This window comes from Ostrinia nubilalis, chromosome 17 (genome assembly GCF_963855985.1).
Source record: "Ostrinia nubilalis chromosome 17, ilOstNubi1.1, whole genome shotgun sequence".
NCBI lineage: Eukaryota > Metazoa > Arthropoda > Insecta > Lepidoptera > Crambidae > Ostrinia > Ostrinia nubilalis.
The window spans coordinates 547,736-563,550 of NC_087104.1; the positions used below are offsets into that span (position 1 = coordinate 547,736).

The 15,815-nt window shown below is 38.4% G+C and overlaps 1 protein-coding gene across 1 annotated transcript in view; it reads left to right on the plus strand.

Moving 5' to 3' along the window:
- The window catches only part of LOC135079786 (protein espinas-like), a 177,640-nt gene that overhangs the window by 149,779 nt on the left and 12,046 nt on the right, over positions 1-15,815 (plus strand). Inside the window, exon 6 of the mRNA XM_063974386.1 lies at positions 10,997-11,200. Within this exon, the coding sequence (XP_063830456.1) occupies positions 10,997-11,200 (204 nt within the window). The remainder of the gene's footprint in view (positions 1-10,996; positions 11,201-15,815) is intronic.

Here is a 15,815-nt window from a genome sequence, read left to right on the forward strand (position 1 = left end):
CTGGCTTTCTTTGTTCTTTCCCCCAAGTCCGAAGGCCCCAGACCTTCGAGTCAAGGTCGGCGGCATAGCGCGCATTCTTCAGAACAAATAAATCCAGAATAAAGCTGGGTTAGAAGCCGAAAGGGTTTCAATATGTTTTAATGGCTCTTGTGTAGCCACGCCTACCGGACTTTTTAAAATACTGCTTAAGGAGCAGACTACTGACTAAAGTCAGGGCAACAAGAAAAATTATTAAGAAAATACTACTTTTCTAGAACCAGAATAAGCCTTAGTTATTTCGATATAGTGACTACATACTCGAAAAGCAAAGTTACTTATTAAATACAAACAAGACCCTGACATCTATCCTTCAAAATCAATATGTCAACAAACAGATACCTACAATAATCGCTCATCATAAAGTCAGCAAGCCTCAAACTAGCGATCATTGGTTATTAGCCTAGTGCACCACCGGACCAAACTGCCTATTAAAAATTCTAATGCATATTTCTAATTCAATAGAGACAATAGACCTTCTCCTTAAGGGCGCCCTGCAAAAATCTAAACAACTTTAATTGAGGGCCGCGCGGCGCGTCGAATGGAATTCCTCCACCAACATATTTATAATAATATACAAACACTGCATATGTTAAGAAAGCCTGGGGAATTTGGTTCGAGATCCGAGGGCATTCCAATCAGGCGCAGGATATTTAAAATTGTATCAAAGTTTTTTAACTGGCAACTTAGGTGCAACTCTTTTGGAATAAAATCTCAAATAACTAATAAGTTATGGGCAGCACTGAGAATCCATTTAAGGGTTAAACTGCAACACAGTCATCTTATTTTTAACGCCTGCCACTTATAAGAAAACTAGGTTGTGAAAGACCACACAATACATAATTAACCAATTTTGAGTATCGTAAAGTTCTTGAAACTTGAAATATGCACTAAAACTATTCATACCAGTTTCAGGACACACGCGACACAAAAACTTCCAAAACACCCCGGCTACCCCCCGAGATAAAGAAACAAAGTCAACACTGGCCAATCAATTAGTCGACGCCGAGCAATTGGATTATTAGATTCCTGCGCCTGCGCCTGCGCCACAAAAAACGGACAAAAAAGCGATACAACCTCCACTTTTAATTATAGTTTACTGACGCATTGTTTGAGATCGAGGAGATGGTGAGAGGGCAACGCTTTTTTGTTTTATTTGTGAGAGTTCCGTATCCAATCATAATCCTACGATACGAAGCATCCTTATAGGCTGTTTATATCTAGGAACCGATAAATATACATTCGATAGTATAACGACAACCTAATTTCTAACACCTATACATAAATATGTTTAATGTACGGACGACAGCACATCAACCTAAACACAGTGGCGTCTTATCTCGTTGTAATACAGGCTATTTTGCAACAAAAATGTATAGGTTGATGTGCTTTCGACTGTACCTATTTTCTAGAACTCTATATTTTTTATTTGATTTGATTTATCCGAGAAAGAGTATCTTTTGTAGCTATTTTTTCCATTGTTTCTCTGCAATGTGCATTGCCCTTTAGTAAATCAAATACGCATTGAAAGAATTATAATGTGTAACACATTTCCACAAATTCTAATGAAAATTCTGTTCTTTTTTAAGAAATTCAGTCCTTGTTTCAATTTCACCATGTCCTAAAACGACCTCAAAACTTCGCCTGCGTATGGAATTGTAACTGGATTACAAAACCATTATACCTACTTAAATAAAAAACGTAACTTATTTCGTCTGTCCGATGTTTCCTACCGCGAGAAACAATCGGTACATCATCTACAGTCTAGACATTCGCACGTCTGCCTTCATTTAGGCACAGCATTGTCTAACTGATTCTGTAATATTTCGGTAAATAGTCCCAGAGTGCTTATTATGTGCAATTATAAACAGCCTCATGATCCAACATATTAACAGAGGTGGGATAATGTGAAATGAGTTAGGCATTATTTCTAAAAGCTTGTTTCATGACTATATTTTACGTAACCCATTTCAGCCCATTTGGGACAGTTTATAAGAGATTCTTCGCCATTTTGTCATAACAATAAGAATTTATAAGAAAAATCATGAATTGTAGTTCACAGCCAGGAAGAATCACTTTGTACGCAGGTAATTAGAAATTGCGCCGCTCAATGTGACCAAACTCTATACTAAAGTGGTGTTCTTAGAAGCTCATTAGAGAAAATGCCTGAGCTCAAGTTTATATCTCAATACAGACACGGATACCGATCCGTGATCGCGTCGAATCGTGTGCGCCTCACACCTAGACCACAGTGCAGAGTGCACCAGTAAGGCCCAGAACAGACGGTGAAACGCAACTGCAACGAAACTGCAACTGCTAGTTACTTTTGAGTTGCATCTAAGTTTCTGCCATAGCGTCCGTTGTGAGACCACACATGACGCGACCAGTTTGAAACTTTCAGTTTCAGTTTCATTCATCAGAATCATCAGAAAGTTACAGGTTCGTTTCACCGTCTGTTCTGGGCCTAAGTCACACTGTTATATTATTCTTACCTTCATAATTTAGACTAGGAGACACTTTTAGCTACTTAGTTCCTTGCATTCACTGGCTAAATATTACATTACTATTCAGTTTTAGTTTCAGTAGGCATTTGGATTTTAGAATAAGACCCAGATATTTTTTTTAAATTTAGGCCTATCTTCTCCTTGGTCTACTTTATTTTCTGTGTACAATTATGTGTATTAATAAACTTTTACACGCTTATGACTGACTTACTACAGTCATACTCTTACAGGCATCGTAAGTCGTAAGAAAACCTACTGTTTTAACCTATTTTGTGACTCGGCTGCGTTTTTTGTAAACTCTGTTGTGGCGCGGTGATTTCACGGCTGGCCGTTCCCACACGCGCGGACCGCCGGGTTCGATTCCCGATTTTTTTGACACCTACCATAAATGACCACTTCTGGCCCTTATCTTAATATCATTAAGGTGCAATTTAGAAATATACATTATGGTGTCGACAGACAATCTAATTGTATTTATTGAGTGTCCAATATTTAGATGGCTTTATTAGTGTTAATGCCACGAAACAAGTCTCCAATAACCCCTTTTAATACCCTATTTTATGTAAAATTATATTCCCATAAAATAACGATTGTACCTATAACTTGTTGGCGCGTTGGATTTTCTGTAAGCCTTCAAGCAGCCTTCTAGAATAAATAAATAAATAAATAAATAAATAAATAAATAAAACATTTTCACTTGAAATACCTTACTTACATACAAAATTACTTTTAGGATTTGTTATTTTGAGATAGAAACTTTACCTCATAACATAACAATTGATAGTACATATTTAGAACTACTGCCGTCTTTACCAAAGTTACGAATTTTCTTTCATCCTGTTACATCATAATGTTGCTGTTTATTTCCTTAATAAATAAAAAAATAAATAAATAATGAGACTCAGAAAAATAAAGAAATCGATACAAAATAACAAAGCCGGGATAAGCCAGCATGATGGCCACCGAGCGAGAAAGTGCGCTCTCAGGCTCCCACACTCCAGCGACAGACAGACAAACATTTATATTATTATCCAGGGACGGCCTCAAACGACACTGAGCATGCAAAGATAAAAGAACTAGTGACAAACACAATAATAAACTCTTTAATGCGATGCAGTTATAACAATGTTACAATTTCTGTAGAAACTCTACAGAAATTGTAACATTGCTGGGAAATCGTGATCTCTACTTGCATAAGTATCATCTTATCTTTTGCCACTTTGCCTAAAAATACCTTGTGAACAGGTTCATTTATATTATGATTTATTTATTTATTTATTTATTTAAAATAGGTACACAAACAGATCACTGTCAATTATATAGCCATGAAATTAACAAAATATTAAATAACTAAACAGAGATCCAAAATCAGCGTACACAACATGCTTAGTATTAAATAAAGCTACTTATATTAAGACAAATGTAATTATGAGGTGAGAACGGGTCCTAGACCCATAAGTAAAATCACTATATTTATTAGATTTTGTCGAATCAAAATTTGTAATTATATTAGCATCATGACGTCTAGTAGATAGACACGTTATCATATTACTTGTTACCATAAAACATAACACTTTTACACTTTACTATTCTACAACCACTCCCTAATTCTCATTATACGCTTAGAAAAGAATCTGGATTGCTTCACTCAATGGCGCATGAAGCTATCCAGTATCCACGGAGTTCAAACAGGCTTTAGTTCGACAAACATATCGATATCGAGCTACTGTCGGACGATGACACTATGAACTTTGTTGTTTGTTTATAACAAAGCATTTGACCTGACTAAAGTCCGTTTAAAATCCTGAGTGGACAGACAGTGGAATAAGTTAGTCTTTTATTCTTTTAATTAGTCTCTAGAAACCCACTGTTGGGAATTGGCCTATTGGCATATACTACAGCAAGCGGCTTTGATCAAGCGGCTATCCATATTCTTAACTAGGTCATCGGTCCACCGGGTGGGAGGCCTACCCACGCTGTCTTCCAGTTCACGCTCGCCACTTAAGACGTTTAGCCTTTATACTGTGGGATAAAGACGCTGCTAGTACTGCTGAAAGTTGTGCTAATTTTTAAAATATTTTTTTCTTTATTTGGGTAAAATGGTGTTTAAATACCACCCCCTTAAAATAAGGACCAAGCTAATATATTTTTTGACTAAAAACAACCCAATCGGCATCCAACAAAGGTACAAAGCCCAAACAAGAGTATTTGTCAAACAATAAAGAATCAAAGTCCCAAATATTGGTCAATCTATCGTTTCGCCAACAACCAGACGTGACTTACGCAGCAATACACCCTGCACCACTATATTTGAAAACTTCGACAATATTCCCAGTTGATATCTATTACTGGTTTTTCTTGGGTAAGTTGAAAGAAGTTGGTACAAAGTCAGAGTTGTGTGTGGTGTTCCAGTATTTCTTGGTCAATACCGACAAAGAGTGGCTGATAGGCAGGGGGCCTCGATTTACTTATGTGACTGGGGTATGAAGGTAAAAAAGATCGTCAAGATATAATTTTCCAAAGTTACATAATGTTCCGTAGTAGGTACTATAATAATTTCAATAAATTATTTCCAAATATTTTTTTTTTAGAAGAGCCAAATATCATAAGTAACACGCAGCAATAATTTACACACACAGTTACTATCTAACAATCGTAAAGATGGCACTGATAAATGGTCGAATACATTCTAATAACTTAAGTATTAAATGCTACTATCACTTAAATTCAAAGTTGATTAGTATTTTTCTTGCACGACAAGGCAACAAGGCTTTTTAATTTCTAAAAGGGTCCCCAAATAAGAAAATAAAGAAAAGAGACAAGTGTCAGTGGACAAGTGGATTGAAATGGTGGGAACAGGACAGAATTGGAATTTCAACTATTGGTGACAAAGAGCTGTACATGCCAGCCGAATAATAGGGCAGATGAACCATTGCACTTCCAAAATATCTTATAAAAAATCCTACTAATAAATGCGAAAGTTTGTGTGGATGTCTGGATGTTTGTTATCTTTCATGCAAAAACTAGTGAGAGGATTTTGATGAAACTTTACAGTATTATTGTTTATAACCCAGAATAACATATAGGCTATAATTTATGACGAACTAAATTTCATGCGGGTGAACCCGCGGGCAAAAGCTAGTGATAAATATTTTACAAACCTATAAACTTGTTTACTACTCGTATACTTGTAACATCGGTAATTTGTAACAAAAATCTGAGCAGTTTTTTTGCGCAGATCAAACGTAACCTTAATTGCCGCCAATTGTTTGGCCATCAGCGCTCAGCGACGAGCGCCGGATCGCGCGCCCAGCCCCGCCCGCCCATCAGGCGGCCCGCCCCTGACCTTGCCACCCAGGTGGTCCTCAACAACGCCAATATTTGCGTAATATTTCTCCAAACCGACATGTCTGATTGTCCCCGCACCTTGTAATTATTTCGCCGAATCGTTTCTTCAGTTGTGTACCCAAATTGATGTCGGTTTTTGCTTTGGCAGCACTATTTTGTTATGCCCAAATGAGTTTGTGATTAGGCGGCGTCGTTTGAGAGTAGAATCATCACGCGGGTCCACTATTTGATTTGGAGATGCCGCTGTTTTTTAACAAATTAGCGCCGTTTGATGGCCGCCCTGTAATGACCGATGGGTGTGCGCGTGATTGAGCTGTGAGCGTCGTCGGCGGTGTGGTCCTCATTCTGGGATGATGCATGAGGCTATTTCAACAGCTATTAGTGTTTGGCATCGGTTCTTTACTATATGGTTAAACTTTTTTCCTATTTGGCTTTTGTTGGTTAAAGAAATGGTCACTCGTTAAAATAAACTTTGTTCAGGCGGAGAGTTTAATTAAAGGCTTACATTGTTAAACTGCTGATTGTTATATGCTGTCAATTTTGATATATCCTCGTTCTCGATCATCCCATACTGCCTCGAAAAAAATGCTTTAGTACCTTGAGACCCAAGAACTCTACAACTCGACCTCACAGGTTTGCTAGCCGCTAATGCTAGACACGATAACCGTCAAGGCTATCTTTTTATAGTGTCAAACTTAGGCCATAGCCTGCGCCTGATCGGGTATGCGGCGACCTACGCCAACTTCCCGTGACGTCACCTCCGGCGCCGCTTCCGCCAGCTGATCGGCGTACGCGCCAGTGAAAGTCTTCGCGCGCATCGCTATGAGCTGTGACGTCAGTGCTGCATTGGCATTCTGAAGCATTTCAGCCATGACCAAAAATGGTGCCTGTACTGCAAGGCTGTGCCAGTGTCCTGTCATTCAATTGTCCTCATGCTACGACATTTCCACCTTTTTCGCAGTTTCCTCCTTTTTTCGGATTGACTAGTAACAAATCTCTGCTCGTTTTCAATGAGTTGATATCGAAACCATCTTAACCTCTTTAAGGATTAATATGTAAAAGGAATCTTTTATACAACAATCTAATCATTAGGTAAAAAGACTAGAGGCACAAACGGTCACTCAACTGTTGATAAATGTGTTACGAGTTACAAATGTCGGTCTCCTGTCTCAACATAATAATTACCAGAACAAAGAGAGAGAGAGAGCCAGAGAAGTGGTAAGTTTCTCGATTTTCGGAGTAGATACCTATTACATGACATTACATGATAGTTAGGATTCTTACGTTAAATACACACACTACACCAGTGAGTAGGTGCACTTAATATTCGTGCTCTAAGTCGTAGTAATTGTGACATCCTTCCGAGCGGCGGAACTCGTGACTCAGGCGTCTGCGCCCGCGCGCGTCATAGAGCTTTCGTCTCCTGCACAATCAGACATCTACAATAGCCACTAATATTAACTTCTGTAATGTTAAACGTTTGTTTTATGTATGTATGTGTATTCATGTGGCAGCAAAATAAACGTTATTCTATTCTATTCTATCCTATCCTATCCTATCCTATCCTATCCTATCCTATCCTATCCTATCCTATCCTATCCTATCCTATCCTATCCTATCCTATCCTATCCTATCCTATCCTATCCTATCCTATCCTATCCTATCCTATCCTATCCTATCCTATCCTATCCTATCCTATCCTATCCTATCCTATCCTATCCTATCCTATCCTATCCTATCCTATCCTATCCTATCCTATCCTATCCTATCCTATCCTATCCTATCCTATCCTATCCTATCCTATCCTATCCTATCCTATCCTATCCTATCCTATCCTATCCTATCCTATCCTATCCTATCCTATCCTATCCTATCCTATCCTATCCTATCCTATCCTATCCTATCCTATCCTATCCTATCCTATCCTATCCTATCCTATCCTATCCTATCCTATCCTATCCTATCCTTTTCTATTCTATTCTATTCTACTTAATACATAATTTTAGAATACAACAAATAAGCAAGTTACTTTCTACAAAAAAAATATATTTAAAGTGTTTAATAATAATAATAAATTTAATTCATTTTCATCGAAAAGTATTTTCAGTGTAATTTAATTTCATGAGCAATCAATAATAATCAATTTAATAACTTTACTGTTTATGATTTGACAGTATCCTATCCAATATTTTTCGTAAGGTAGGCACTTTGACACAGTTCATAGGGTTTTGAAATCATAAATTTGTTTTTCAAAACGGTTAAAATTGAGTTTTATGGTGTCTGTAATAAAGTCATCAATATCAATTACAAACGAACCATAAAAACATAACGATTGGGCATTTAAACGTCTAATTACATCCTCGGTGCACACCCAAGTGCTTGTTCCTACAATTTATTCATCTTTGCGCAGTTCCCCATCACGCTATCGGCCAAAAAAGTGATAAACTACACTTGATATCCAATCCATTTCGGCGTTTGCTCATGAAAATTCATAGCCAATAGAGATATGTTCCGGCTATGGTCGCAAAGCACGGGGAGCGAGCGGTCGCAATCATCGTTTGGATTCGCGCCAGGATCAAATAAAAAGAATTCTGCCGAATCGACGGGGCTGCTAACTTTTTCGATCTAAAACTTCATGATTCTTTTGAAAACAAGTTATAGCTTTTTAGCTGTATTTTGAAAAAATACTGATTTATTTTATAAGAATTACGATTACAAACATGATTATTATCCTATTAATAAAATTAAATGTATTAATTTCGCGCTACAATTCTAATCTAGACAACTAATCCATTACAGCTTGTATTAATAATAACCGATTATTTATTACTTTATTTATTATATAAAATTACGAATCGCGGTGAAGGCACTTTGAAATTACTAAAGAAAATAAAAGAAAGCAAACCTGCGAACAGAGCTGTCAATATCAATCAATAGTAATTCGCTTCAAATGCACCGCGTGTGAGTCACAGCACGCCACACAATAGATCTCTAGAATAATATCCAAACACTTCTTCATTGGTGCATTCCACGCATTCATTGCAATAGTATTAGAAAAAACACATCGAAAAATAACACCTAGCCAAATGGCGAATAGTCCAATGTCTCCAATACATTACAGATGCCGCCTTGTATGGGCTCCTTCCGAGAAGGTAAGTACGTGCTTGGGCGGTGGCGCGAGGCTACCTCGGCGCGTGATGTTCCATGGATGGCCCGGGATAAGCTTCAATTGTGGGAAAAGAGCAATTTGGATATATCAAATTCCGCAAAGACACCCAGGGTGTCAAATGATTGGCGGGGAGGTGTTAGGATTAAGAACAAATTCGGAGAACAATTCGGGCGTCATCCTAGGAGTTGCAAATTTTTTGCTAAAGATAGAATAACACAGATTGCTCAACCATTCTTGTATAAAAAAAAACATTAAAGTTCGATAACAACATAAAATAACCAACTTATACGGTATTTATTCAATTGACTTCCTGTAGCCTTTTGTACGAACTGAATAAATTAATATTTATATCCACTTCAGAATCGCATCAAATATTTTACTGCAAACGCTCTGTTACAAAGATAACACTTCAGAGAGATGCACCAGAACTTGGTATTTGATATAGACTTTCTGTAATCTCCTATTAACCTCAGTTAGCATTTGTAATCAATCGCCAGGTGCCGTAAAAATAGGCATTGTCACTGTTGCGGAATCCCTTTGAGCGCGTGTTTGTTTTAGCGCACTGAGTCACGCATTCCGTGCGCGTGCGCCGGACAATCGCATCACAGCGCAGCCCCAGACAGTAAACCACACAGTATTGAGGGTTTTCAGAGACCACTGAAGGAATACGTAAAAAGTAGAAAAAATAAACTAATTGAGTGACGTCTACCAAAATGATATAGCACTGCATTATAATAAACGTAGGTACTTTTGAGATTTCAGGGCAATTTCAAATTCGCAACTTCTCTACAAGTTATTATAATACAAAGTTATTAATTTTTAATTCCACGTTGTTCTGTAGTTTTATTGAGATCCTACTCTATTCCTCTTCACTTTGATCGCGTTTTCAAACAAGTGCAGGAAGAATTCATCAAAGGTTACATTCATGAATCCTCCATTATGCTCTTGCAAAAGATGCAATTGGAATAGGCTGAAATTCTTGTAAGGACTCCTCAGCACTAGACCTCCTGATATCTATCAGGTTCTAGCGCTTTTTTAGATTAGATTCGTACTATTCTCGAAAAGCGCTAAAACCATCTCATTCCTAAACAGTTATCAAAACTTCTGCGATATTAACCAAAGGGCCGAATTTTTTATTCAAATCAAATCAAAATTATCTTCATTTGTATAGACTAATTAAATTAGTACTCACAAATCGTCAAATGCTCTTAAGGAGCCTATACATGTCTCATACTTTTTTTGCCCTACCAGTATCTACCACCATTGGAACCAATACAAACACAGAAGTCTATTGAGTAATTAACTTTGATTGATATTAAACCACTAGTCAATGGGTTGGAAACCCACCTGGAGCGTTTAATAAACCCTTGTCCTTATTAGGAACAATCGGCGACCTTCAGGGCGCGACCTCACAAGGTCAGACAGCCAAAGGAATAGAATTAGTTGCCGGGCCAAGTAGGGAAATGATTTAAAGTATAATTTGTTTAATGCTGATCGATGCCGGTGGCTCTCAGACGTGCGTGTCTGACTCGATGCTAATAAATCATCAACAAATTGTGTGGATAAACGTTACAGTATGAAGGGAATAAATACATATTTAATATGAAACTTTTTGTGTTTAATGAGTTCCATGTTCCACGGTCACAAAGCCACTAGGATTCTAGAATAAATTGCATGGTTAATTAATAAAAATCACCCTTTTACAAAGTCACTGAAAAAGGGCAAAATAATGATCTACACTCGTTAATAGTTACACTTTACAACTTTTTCCACTGATATTTTTTTTGTTGATGGTCAATTTTGGAAAACTTCAGGCCACAAGGCTTTTATTTCGCACTTTTTACTTTGTTTCATGCAGCTATTAATAAAACTATTAATCACTCAAATAGTCTTCCATATTGTTACAATCGAGAAACTAATTTAACCCTTTCGTCCCCAGTGTGAGGAGTCGATGTCGGCGGGCGACATGTGCGTGTCGGCGGCACGCGCGGGTGCTGCAGCGCGATGGCACCCCGGCTGCTTCGTGTGCGCCGCGTGTCAGGAGCTGCTGGTGGACCTGGTGTACTTCTGGAAGGACGGCCGCCTGTACTGCGGCCGCCACCACGCCGAGACGCTAAAGCCGCGCTGCTCCGCTTGTGATGAGGTAAGGACACTGATCTGATGACTCTACCCCTACTATTAAGTGTTGTCTATGTCGGCCCAAGGCACCCTGGCTGCTTTGTGTGTGCCGCGTATCAGGAACTGCTGGTGGACCTGGTGTACTTCTGGAAGGACGGTCGCTAGCACACCGAGACGCTGAAGCCTCCGCTTGTGACGACACACTGATGACTCTACTACTGACATATACCTGTAGTTGTAGGTACTTCTTACTCGTTACACCCGATTGCCCTGTCGATATCAAATAGGTACTTTTAGCAGCACTTTTGATACCCTGAAACTGATTGTCGATAAGGCTAATCGAAACTCGATACGAAAGGTAAGTGGAAAAGTTACGGAGCTACAGAAAGACTTCCGTTACAATATCACGATTTTTTGCAAAAAATCCTCGTAATATCAATGGTGTCTCGGAGCTTTACAAAGTTGTATATCATTCGCCAGCTGCCGCCAATCGAAAGCTGTATCAAATTCTTTACCAGACACCTTTATCCGTTGCATTTTACCGCTTATTGTGCCAAAAAACTGTAATTTAGGATCAAGCACGTAAATCAAGCTGCGCCGGCGATCGCGAACACTTGCGCACGCGCGCTAATATCCGGGCGGAAAGAGATAGCATCGGCAGGGGTGGCTTCGCGCCAGCGAAGAGCGTGAAGGGGTTAAAGAGTACTTCACTACTTAGTACAGTTGAACAACTATCTAAAAAGCACATGGCTTGTGAAGTATAAGGCGGTTATCACACTGCGCCGCGCTCCGCCGCGGAGCGCGGGGCGACAGATTTAATAATTGTATGCAAGTACCTCAGTTTGTATAGAAAACACGCGCGGCACTTCACACTGACAACGCGTCCGCGCGCGTGATTTTTTATATGAAAATCGGAGCGCGGCGCAGTGTGATAACCGCCTAAGCGTTTATCAATAAATATTAGAAATATCAGATAGAGGCTAATGTGCCTATTCCATATAGAGAGATTATGATATCAAGACTTGATGATATCAATCGCCAGCAATTTACCCGTCTCATAACCACACAAATAATTTGCAATATGAAGATAACACTCTTCTCACTTATTTGTCTGGACGTACAAAGCTTAATTTTCAAATAATATGCTAAAAACTAAAAATGCAGGTTATTGGCTAACCCAAAAAGAATGAACCCTTCAACCCCCGAGGCTCGTTAAACTCCGGCCGGCGACCCCGCTGACCGGTATAAATCAAGCGGCGCGGGGTTAACTTCGATAAGAGCCGCGGCGCACACTTTGGAAAAGTTATTTTTATCGACTGAGGTCGCAATCAGCTTTGGAAAATGTAGTCCAAAACAAGCTGCCTGCTTTTGGTTAAAGTAAAAGGGGACTCTACCACAGATTAGTATCTATGTCTTGACTTCTACTGCTACACGTGAAGTGAATGAAGCTTACATAAAATGGTTAGGCTGTTGTTAGATTGTGCAATGCAATTTTACCTAATCAAAATAAGGATTAGGTAAATTGCATTGCACATGTTTATGAGAATTTTAGTAGGTACTTATTGAAACTAGCGACAAAAATATAAGACATTTTTCTTCGATGGAAAAAATACTTAAAAATGCACAGTTCAGTAAAGAAGTAAAATGTGTGCGGGGTCTCGAAGGCCTAAATAGACCGAGCAAACGGTTATGGGGGTTTTTGTACAGTCAACAACGAAATGCCAAAAAGTGGTCGCAGCAAAGCAAGCCTTACTGACCAAACAATAAACGCTTTTGGTCGGTTCGTGACTGTCCGCCAATTTGGACAGTCGGCGGAAAGATTAAGAACTGAAGTACGCAATTCGAGGGGTAGGAATCCAACGGTTACGGGAAGGAATTCCGCAAATTGACGGCACCCTTTTTGCATGATATTATTCAAATTTCCCGGATAACATGTGCCTCGTTATAAAAGTACATAAATACTGATGTTTATTTATTTCACGATTCGGGTAAAATACCCTTAGGTGCGGATATAGTGAGATTTCAGAGCTCTCTCTCCATTTACAGTCATGTCTCTACATATACCTACATGTAATAAATGCTTAAAAGAAACTGCGTACTTTAAGTGTATTGTTTATTAATTTGATGATATGAGCAATACTTCCTTCAGTCTGAATCGAATCTTAAAGATTTCCACTCGTTGTGTCTTAGTTGATAACTATGGACGAAAAAAAGGAACCACACAGCGGAACAGCTTGCTAAATTGATTAGCAGTATGTAAATTTAATTACAACTTCAAATGAATTAAAAAACTACTTTCTAACCCTGTCAGAGAGCCTAAACAGCGATTATAAATAGATCAGCAGCAGACAAATAAGATATCAGGTCGCGTGACACACGGCCGTAAAGACTTATCGACGGCTACACATCGACATGCGAGTCGCGTACGCGGCCGAAAAAATGCTACACACAGACACTGGAATTTGAGGAACATTGTCATAAGCAGTTAAAAGTTTTTGCAATTTAAATCGAGATTAATTAAGAATAATGACCGCCACCTTATTTATTAGCGTCGGTGGTTTAAAATCATTCTACTGATAAAATTACAAGTCAATCTGTAACTAAATAAAACAACAAATTACATCTAAATCTCTATAAACCTTTACCTATTACCTAACCGTAAAATCAGGAAACGGGACATAAATGTCCTCCGTAAGAAGACAGCATCTCTGATAAGCAGACTGCGTGGCAGTGGCAACAGCATTCTGAAAACGGTGGCTGACAGATACACATCACCTATGTGGAGATGTTGGGTGCGGAGGGTGATTATGTGAGAAGACACTTGTGGCATAGTCACACTCGGCGGCTTTCAAAATGCCTACAATTATTAGAAAACCAAACACTTTACTAACATTACTTTTAAGATTATAAATTGTATCCTACTAACCACTATGAACTGTAAAATTGTTTGAAATAAACGTCATTATTGTTATTATTATTATAAATCAACGCTGTATACGAAATTACGAATACGCAAAGTGTACTTTCATGAAATTATCTTTAGTTCATAAATCATAAAAGCTAAGTAGAAACAACATGCAAGAAGTAATAAACCATGAAACATGTCTAAATAAGTCACCTTAGAAATTAAATAAACCCCAATTCTAATCTCGTAAAAATAATTAATGTCCTTCACGCGTTTCAAATATTATTAAGGCTGAATGCCTTTTAATAAATGAGCTGAATTACACAACTCACTAAGGACTAGCAAGTCTGCTTTGTCTTATGTAAATCAAAGAAATAAAGATTTTCCAAGTTCCTAGGGCGTTTCAAAGCTCTGCGTTTTATCGTCGCGCTATAGCTATAGAGTTGTGGTGAATTACAGTGAATACAAGTAGACGTAGTATTTAAGTAGACGAGCTCTATAGGAACGCTTACTATTTGAGCAAAGCATCATTATTTTTCCAACAAATACACAAGTAGGTACTTTCTTAATTCTAGGCTAAAGTAGTAAGAAACATAACCTCCTTCTGGCGCAGTCGGGTAATTAGGAGCGGGACCTCTATGCCTTATTTCGTTGTGTGAGCTTTTTAGGGCCGCGTGACTTAGGTCTCTGCGGCAGTCTAGGCTGTAAGGCATTGGACTGGCTAGGTAAAGTTTTGGGCACACGATATCCACTAGAGCTTTTTCATGGCCCACACTGTTAATAACTTCTGCGCTGTAATTGTAGAGTCTATGATTTTGGATTTTGTTGGGATATACATAGATAGAACCAAGAATGTGTAGCCTTTTGAATGTTAATAAGTAGGTAGGTAGTACTTATTCGTATGTTCAATAAAATGTCTTAAAAAACAAACACTAAATATTACACTACAGTAGAATCTCGATTATCCGGACCTCGATTATCCGGATATCCGATTATCCGGACTCATTCTTCACGGTTTCTAATTACCGATTCAGGGTCTGGACCCATAAAAACCGAAGGCGCCGCTACCGTAACATGGTACGGACGTCTTCTTAGTTCATTGTTAAAAGAAATGGATGACCAATGGTCTAAAATTTAGATTTTTAGACTCTAAAATGATGTATTGAAAACCCTTTCTATTGTAAAAAGTTAATTATTGTTTGATTTTACTTTGAAATCGATTATCCGGATTTTCGATTATCCGGAACACCACTGGTTTTAATTGATCCGGATAATCGGGATTCTACTGTACTAAAATATGACCTTTCTAGAATAATTAATGACGACGCGACGCAGTGCATTGTAAAAACTTTTTATGCGCTGCGCCAGATTACTTAAATTGGATTTATAAATAGATGCCTGATTTTTCAATTTCAACTCTACAATTCAAACATCAAATAGGTTATTCATACAACAAAAGTTTTAAAAGTAAAGAAATATATTCGACAAATACGTACTCAATTGTACTAAATATTTGAAAGTGCGTAAGATATCTCGACTAATTTCATGGTCACTACAGTTTCAGACCCTGTGGCATGCCTGATCGGCAATCGGCCGCCCGCCTTCGATGACGAAGGGCGGGGAAATTGCTCATTAGCATAATAATAGGAAAGCTCGCATGAGAGTCTGGAATGTACAATGTCAAATGCTACGAGGGGCGGCTGAAAAGTTTTGAGCCTAAGTATCTTCAAGTGTT